Below are 8,879 nucleotides of genomic sequence, written 5' to 3'. Positions count from 1 at the left end.
TACCCCCCCAGATGCCATGTGCCAGCTGCCACTGGCTCCTGAGGCAGTGGCAGCAGCACGCAGAGCCCAGTGGGCAGCCTGTCTCTGCCCTGTACACAGATTGGGGTGGGGGTGCGTGCCCCCCAGGCCTCTCTTGTGCTGCATGCAGCGGTGAGAACCCCCCCTGTGCCTCTGGATGAGTCACCTGGGCTCTGAGTGTCCCACGACCCACCCTGGGGTCTTGTTCATCCCAACCCCTGCCCCACACCCTTCCTCACTGTTGGAGGTTCAGTCTATCCCCCCACAGCCCTTTCCCTCCCCTTCCCCGACTTATCTGCTGTGGTGGGCAGTGCTCCTCACACGGTCTGGCTACAGTCCTGGCTCCGTGTCTGTCTGTGCATGTCCCTCCCCTCCCAGCTGCAGCCGCCTGGAGCCTGTGCCTGGACTGCCCTGCAGCCCTCTGCGCTGCCCTGTGTTTGAGGGGGCTAGGGCCTGTTAGTCCCAGCCTTCTGCCACCTATGCTCGTGACCCTTAAAAATGGCGATATGGGGCGAATTTCATGGTTTCCATGCAGTCGGTAAAATCCCAATTTTCCAAGGGGCCTAATTTATAAATATTCAGATGGTCGGTTTTTATTGCATTAGCTTATCAAAATATTGTACACTCCTAACAAGTTTGTGTTCCAGAATATGGTTTTGATCTGTGTTAATATTGTATTCAATTTCAACAGAATCGAAAGAATGATGAAGCCTCTTATGAGAAGATGTTGAAACTGAGAAGAGAGTTTAGCAGAGCCATAACAATTTTGGAGATGATTAAGAGAAGAGAGAAAACAAAACGCGAGTTGTTGCATTTAACGTTAGAAGTTGTGGAAAAAAGGTAAAATTACTACACAACTTTATTTATGAGCGTTTCCTTTTAAATATGTATAAAATATTTAATTAAACAAAGGGTTTCATTCTTATCTGTGATGCTCAGTGAATTTCCTCATGACATTTACTTAGTTGAAGGCTTAAATCCCATTTTTAGCCTCATAGAAGCTGAAAATGGTATTTGTTGAACAGCTTTATTTTTGAAAATGCATTCCTAATATAATATAATATAATAATATTGCAATTGTACAATTTTTCGAGGTACCATTTGGGTGACTACGGAGGTGAAATACTTAATGAAGTCAAGCTTAATAGACCTGACAAGGAGATGAGCACAACTCCAGCAACACTTCATAATGGAAACCACCACAAAGTTCAAGAATGTAAAGTTAAGGTAAACTTACTTCTGCAGTGTTGTCTTTTCTTTTGATAAGCTCATCTAGTGAAGCTGCCCACACAACAAATATTCCCAGTAGGTACTTTTATTGGGGAAACAGAGTAAGAGTTGATCTCTAGTGAGAGGAGCTTAAAGTTTAAAGTAGGGGCCAGCAACCTTTTCAAGCTATGGGTTGGAACAGTCAAGCTCCAGTTCCATATGGGCCGCCTGGCTTGGGTGGTACATCAGCAGCAGCAAGGGGCCAGACTGTTGGGTGCTACATCCACACTGCTGCTGCTTCTCCCCAGCCCCCTATTGCCTGGCTGCAGCACATGTGCAGCTTCCAGTCTGCATTACTATCCCCCCCCGCCCGCTAGCTGTAGTGCATGTGCAGCCAGAAGCTGTGGGTATAGCTGCCAGGTGCCAAGCCTGAACACAGGTCCTTTGCAGAGACAAGGCCTTCTGGCTCCGCAGGCCAGATTCAGTGGTTCTACAGGCCACATATTGTTGGCCTCCGGCTTTAAAATACGGTATGTCTAGATTTTGAAAACAGTGAATGACTTCACCATTATTTAACAAATAATAATGCTATATTCTTCATATCCTTAAAACCATAGGGGAGTGTAGTGGAAAATGTATACACACAAGAACCTCTAAAAATAGAGAACGGGCTTACGTTATACAGTGTGATGTTTTTCTGTTGTCTTCATTTGTAGAATAGAACCTTGATTTTTTTTTTTTTCTGTAGCACAGTCATAGGACGCTGATGGCTGTTGGCAGAATTGACTCACAGCACAGATTATGTTCCTTTAGAAATTAAGGGTATCAATCACAGCTAATGAAGAAGGTACAGATGTTGGAAATGCAGCTAACTGTTCATGCATGAGAAATCCTATAGTATTTAAACCAGGGATGGCCAGGTTGTGGCATGTGACAGATAATGGGTGGACTGGGACCACAGCAGCAGATAATGCAGGGAGCAGAAAACAGCAGCAAGTCAGGCATGGAGTAGAAAGTAGTGAAACCGACAGGGCATGGGGCACAGGGCATGGAACAGAAAGCAGAGCAGCTGATTGAGCAGGGGAAGGATGGGAGTGCCACTGAGGATGTGTGGCTAATTTGTGTCACACTTGCCAAAAGAGATTTGCTGTCATTGATTTAAACTAACGATATTTTCAGATAGAATACCAGTATTGTTCTGCATTTTGCATTATGTTAGGTGTTGGGAAAAACTGGAAAAAGCTGCAACCTACTATAGTTCTTGGAGTATATTTTGGACTTTATGGGTGCATCCAGACGAGCACAGTTGTACAGTATGTGGTGCTGCAAACCATGTTTTCAGTGCCACATACCACACAGTCCAGAGCTCTCTACACTGCAGGGCATGCTGCCCAAGCGTGCCCTGCTCCATTGTTTTCCACTTTTTTTTTGGACCCCTGGATATCCAGGGGTCAAAAAAAGGTAGAAGAAAAACCCTGAAGCAGCACATACTTGAGCAGCATGCACTGCTAAAAAGTGGAGCCAGGCCTTTTGCAGCTGTGCTGCGGCTGCCAGCCAGGCTTCGCCCAGCAGGATTGCTGTGGCTGCGGCTCCAGAAGACCCCTAGGACTCCAGGTACAGTTGCTGGGGCCAGCACAGTACTGGCCCCAGCCTCCTCTGCACCACCCAGGACAACTTGCCACATGTCGAAGCATGTGTGACAGGGGCATTTGCCAGGGACAAGATATGGCAGTGTAAGGTGCGCCACTGCCCCTTGTCCCCGGGGAACCAAACGTCCTTACATGTCTGGATGCGCCCTACTTGGGTAGCCTTGATGTTACTGAGGGTTGTGCACTATCAAAGCAGCTGTCAAGTGTGTTGGGGGCTTTTTTTTTTTTAATTTCTTTCCTGTGACCACTTGAGAGAATCAAACTGTAGACTGCATATAGAAATAAGGCAGGCAACACATGAGCACTTTTTTTTATGTAGAGGCATCACGGTACAGAGACAGGGCCTGGGAAGACAATGTATGCACTGATGTTTGCTAGTTATTTTGACAGCTTGGACTATTTAAACTCCATGCAAAATAAAAAATAAAATGCTAAGGAGGGAAGGACCTAAAGCAAACAATTCTTGTTGAATCCTGTCTGATTGTTGCTGAACACTTGTCACCCAGATAAATTTTCCAGAAAACAAATGAAAATGAGTAATTTCTCTATCCTCACTGGCTACAGTTCGTTCTCCTAAGAGTATGTACGTCGCCTGCAGTAGGTTTTGAAGACCTGTCCAGTTTAGTTTTAAGCTGTTGGGAGCTTCTTCCACAACATAATAGATCTTATTTAGGAATTGTTTTACATTCTTGATAACTTTTTGTTTCTCCTTGGTGCCTGTGCCCCTCAACTACCTGTGTATTGCATCTCCACATCTTCATTTTGAGTCTTAGTTATTGCTCAACCAAACCATAGTATGTCAGGCTTCTTCTAAGTGTGCTTCATATGAAGGCTGGCTGTCCTTAAATAGTTTAACAGATCATATTATTAGGAAGTTCAGTTCCCAAATACTTCCTAAGGGCTATTGTGTAAGTGGCACAGAATTGAATCCAGTATAAAGATCAACTTAAAGAAGGAGAAGGGTGAATCCTTTTCTGCATACCCAATATGAACTGGTCTGGGTGAGGTCAGTGGGTCTTTTTACTTCCATGTTTCTGAAACTGAAATTGGCCTCTTCTAATGAGGCTCAGTCTGTCGGGGAAGATGGAAAAATGATGGAAGCAGACAGGACAAAGTACTTCCACTTAGGACAAAGTAAAAGCAGAATTGTATGTTAAAAGTTCCTTAGATAGTTCTCCTTTTGCTGAACTCTAAGAGGAAATGGCCCAGCACAAAAGAGTAAAATTAAATATCCGTACAGCAACACTGCATTTAAAATATAATAGATTGCGGCATATTACATTTTGTCTTATATAAACAAGGGTATGCATTTAATTTTAAGGAAGATAATCTTTTTTCCTTCCCTTTCTTTACATGAGGAGGAAATATGGCAGTTTGAAAGCCCTGCTTCTGTAAAAGTTGTGGACACTTATTGATAACGATAATGAAACAACATTTTAAAAATAAAATTGACAAAAAGTAGCAGGATTTTGTCAATTCTGTTTTTTTTTTAATTACATTCTTCATAGTTTTGTGTTATTGCCTCTTGGTATCAAGTGACTTTTTTTCTTCTTTTTCCAGTATTTATGAGAATACTGGAAGTTTCTTTTCTTGACTTGCTGTTTCTGGGTGACTTGTTTTTAATATTGTAGTAGTTTTAATTAAATACATTGAACATCAGATTCTATTTTTAGTAATCATTTTAAATATAGGTTTTCTCAAGTATTTTCTAGCATTTAAGATTAACCATGCAAGTCCTTACAGGTTTTATTTAACACTTATGACACCTAGTGGTCAGCAAGTTAGTTACAGGCAGTTTTACGTTTATACTGTTCTAGGCACACATGCTTTGTATTGTGTGTTTTCGGTTTCTGAACTGACTTCTGTTGCTTGCATTAGCTTCATTCCAGCAGGGGTGTTGACAAGTACGTTTTTGGAAAAACTATTTCCTTAGTATACAAAGTTTGTTTTTCTTGCAATTGAGCATGAGTTATAAATGGTCTGAAAGTTCAAAAATTTAACTTGTTAATACAAGTAAAATTGACTCTGAGTAAAAATTAACCTAGGCAGTAATTGTAGATTATTTCAACAGCTTTAATCTGCAAAAATTAGATAATGAAATAAGTGTAACAGAAATCTAAATTAAACGCACCTGATAACATAAGAAATAGAGCAAGTCAAATAATATTTTCTGCATTATATAGCCCAGGAAATTTTAAAGTATTAGACTTGTAGGTCTCTTGCCCTAAAAAGCTAAATTTTGGGAAAAAAAAAACCACAGTGGGATTTCAAAGTCCAGCATAGTGAATTGACTGACAGACAGCACCATAAAACCCATAACTACATAGCTATATAATCTAAAAAAATATTCGTTTGGTATAAATCATAATCCAGTGGTCTTTTATTTATTTATAAAGTTCTAGATCAACTTTATTTCTCAGCATTCTGTTCATGAATAGAATTAGTGTTGCTCCAGGCTGAGATCGGTAATGATTTATTTAAATGTCTATTTCATGAGAACAACAGAACAGTTTTAATTTACCAAATATTGTGTTTTCCTTCTCTTGTCCAAAAACTCCTGTACAAACAGCATTCTCACCATTCATCTCTGAAGGAAGACATGTCAGATGTTGTTCGACAAAAGAAAAAGTATCCAAAGAAGCCTAAAACAGAGTGTGTGATAACTCCTCAGCAACCCATGACTGAGCCATTGCCTGTTATCAATAAGAGTGATATTAAACAGTATGACTTCCATAGTTCAGATGAAGATGAATTTCCACAGGTAATACTTTGTTAGTAAAGTGAAATGCAAGTGTATTCTAAGAACTGGAAAAAATTGAAGTTGTCTTTGGTTTAGGTAATCTAATTTCAAAAGAGGATGCTTGGTTTTGGAGAAGCACCGAGTATGTTCACATGATATTTGAGATTTTTCTTATCATATTGGAGGATAAGTGACTTAGCTGGTAGAGAAGGGGATTGGAAAGTAGGCAGACATTAGTTGTACTCCTGATGTTTGTCCTGGATGTAAATTCTTTCTTCTATATTTTCTGAGCACATCTGGTATTGTTTTCTTTACAGTAGATGGGTAAGGATGGTAATTTGGGCAGTTGTCCTAAGGAACTTAGCACAGAACTAGAAATTGCATGCTCAGGTTTCTGTTTCTGATACTGCCACTGATTTTGTGATGTGACCTTGCAGATGTGTGTTTAATCTTTCAGTGCCTTGTCCTGCTTATTTTGAAAAGTGATAGTTTTACCCATCTTATTTGATTCAGGTTCATGCATAAAGAAGTTAGACAAATGCACAGTATCATTACTACATGTGTAATCAAAAGTTAACTGCTCATAACCTGTGTTTTTAATTAAAACTGGTCTGTGAAATATCTTTCTAATAAGTAGATAGTGCAATTTTAGTGAGAGAATTTACTTGTGCCATAGGTACCCTCACCGGTGTCAGAACCAGAAGAAGAGAATGATCCTGATGGACCTTGTGCTTTCAGGAGAAGAGCAGGATGCCAGTATTATGCTGTAAGCATTTTTTTTATATATTACATTGGTAACAGGCTAACAGATGACTCTGTCCTCTCTCTCCAAGCAAAAAAAATAGGTTATTTGTTAAGTCCAAAGAGAACCAATTTTGATCTTTTCATAACAGCTTTTCATTTTTTGCTCACCTTTATCCTGGTTTTAAATTAAAGCTTCCCTATTTTCTTAGCTACAACTCTAAGAGTTGGTTCAAGAAAATCTAAGGCACTTATAGCTAATCAGTTCAACCATTGCTTCTAGAAAACAGGAAGAATTGTATTTCCAGTTTTCCCATTTCCTCCCACAGGTCCTTTTAGGCATTGGAGTAGAGATTCCACAGGCTTCATACCTGCCTGTTTTTTGTTTTTTGTTTTTGTTTGTTTTTTGTTTTTTTTATAGGCAAATCTGCACCTCCTTCTGTCCCTTGGGTGCCTTGACCATACTCACATATATTGTATAGCATGCCCCTCGTGTCCCTCATGTATAGCACACCTTTCATGCATTCAGTATATTCCAGTCTCTCACCTCTTACAGGTTCTGCTTTGAAGTGTATACCTAGTCCTCTGCTTTGTTTGGTCATCCCAGCCCAAGTAGTCCCCTGCTCCCTTAGCTCTGTCTCCAACATACACATTTGATGATTGTGCCAGGTCTTTGCCAACAAAGTAACTTACTTTTGGGGTGGTAAGAGGGAAAATAAAATGCCCACCTAAGAAAGATACCTTTTCACTTTTTAAGTGGTTTTTTAAAATGCATTTTATTTTGTATTTACTTCTGTTGCATCAAAATATTACCTGTTTTAGCCAGTGTAGAAGTAAATTCTTTGAAGAAGTGTGGGGGATCCCCTCCTCCAAAAAGGTTGGGAACCACTGCTTTAAGGTTTGTTGCATTAAATGCAAAATTATAACCATACTGTAGTTAAGTGGATTGGTTTGGAGATAATAGCCAGAATATCCAAAGTGTACCCTTTAGAAATTCCACTGGAGGCTTAGTGTGGAGTAAGTAGTGTGGATGTACAGTCTCTTCCACATGTACTGTATGTCTGGGCTATTCCCAAGGAATTTGTTTGCATCTTTGTCAGTGCTGCTGGTCTTCAGGCTGTCTGAAATTATTGTCATTCTCGTACTCTTCTGCTAGCCAGCTGCTTACTATGACTCATTCCGTATGTTAGATAAGTGTGTGTGAAACCACCTCTAGTTTCAAACAGCTCAGTTGTCTCTCTTGTTCTCCAGTTTTACTGAGTTGTCTAATGCTAGCTACAAAGGCTCCTTCTTATTGCTGCTAACATGGTCATTATGTATTCAGCAGCAGAGATGTAGCTGGAACTTCCTCCTCAACTTTTTAAATAACTACCTGAACTAGTTTTGACATTGATTGTTTCTCAAACAGTCAAGGAACTATTGCATACATTTTGAAATATGATTCCTCTCTTCCACTTATCATTTGCATATTCGTTTTGGAAAATGCTGTAATATTTTACTTGTGACTTCAATTTATTGGTTTGGGGGAGTTTCTTGCCCTTTTACTGCTATATATAACAGAGTACTATAGCATTATGGCTAACAAGTAGCTTTATATAGCCATAGTTTAATAGATTGTACGTGTAACTTTATGTTTATGGAAAATTTAATTGTCTACTCCTGCAGCCTCGTTTGGACCAAACTAATTATTCATGTGAGAATACAGAATTGGCAGAATTGGACAAGCTGAGGTACAGGCATTGCCTTACAACCCTTACAGTTCCAAGAAGATGTATAGGATTTGCAAGAAGGCGACTTGGCAGGGGTGGAAGGTACAGTGGCATTTCTTTGATTCTTTTGACCCTTTTTAAAAGAAGCATGGGTCAAATGGAGATACTGCCTAACTAATGGTACTTTCATTTTTTGCTTCCTTTTAAATCAGGATCATAATGGACAGATTATCTACAGAACATGATCCTGTCCTGAAACAGATCGACCCTGAAATGCTGAATAGTTTTTCAAGCTCTTCCCAAACTGTAAACTTTTCTTCTAATTTCTCACGGACAAATGCTTCCAATAAACATTGTGAAAACAGACTGTCTCTTTCTGAAATACTAAGCAATATCAGATCATGTCGACTACAGTGTTTCCAGCCAAGGCTACTAAATTTACCGGACAGTGATAGTGAAGAATGTACCTCAAGGAAATCAGGGCAGACTGTGAATAATAAAAGAGTTTCTGCAGCATCTGTAGCTTTATTGAACACCAGCAAGAATGGCATATCAGGTAGGTAAGGATTTAAATTGTTGTGAAATTTGAAACATAGCCTTTGGGAATGGATGGATGACTTCATTGGTGGGAATATGTTGCCAAACAAGTCCAGGTAAAATCAAAATGTTTGAAGAGCTTAGAATATGCAGAGCTTTTCCATCTCGGTAGAAATTTGCATGTGGGGCTGGAAACTGTGAGTAACAGTTTGCACATCTAGGAATCAGAAGGTCAGGGTTTACCTGTACTTCAGTATTGCTCTGCCACCCCCCCCC

General features: G+C 40.0%; 1 protein-coding gene across 1 annotated transcript in view; it reads left to right on the top strand.

Annotated features, from left to right (window-relative positions):
- EPC2 (enhancer of polycomb homolog 2) overlaps positions 1-8,879 on the top strand; it is a 109,842-nt gene that overhangs the window by 61,450 nt on the left and 39,513 nt on the right. The window contains exons 5-10 of the mRNA XM_019522443.1: positions 710-858; positions 1,113-1,245; positions 5,446-5,637; positions 6,293-6,382; positions 8,023-8,168; positions 8,279-8,622. Coding sequence (XP_019377988.1) covers positions 710-858; positions 1,113-1,245; positions 5,446-5,637; positions 6,293-6,382; positions 8,023-8,168; positions 8,279-8,622 — 1,054 coding nt within the window. The remainder of the gene's footprint in view (positions 1-709; positions 859-1,112; positions 1,246-5,445; positions 5,638-6,292; positions 6,383-8,022; positions 8,169-8,278; positions 8,623-8,879) is intronic.

Source organism: Gavialis gangeticus, unplaced genomic scaffold (genome assembly GCF_001723915.1).
Source record: "Gavialis gangeticus isolate Ggan-Ray unplaced genomic scaffold, GavGan_comp1, whole genome shotgun sequence".
NCBI classification, from domain to species: Eukaryota; Metazoa; Chordata; order Crocodylia; family Gavialidae; genus Gavialis; species Gavialis gangeticus.
This window is presented reverse-complemented; position numbering and strand designations above follow the sequence as displayed.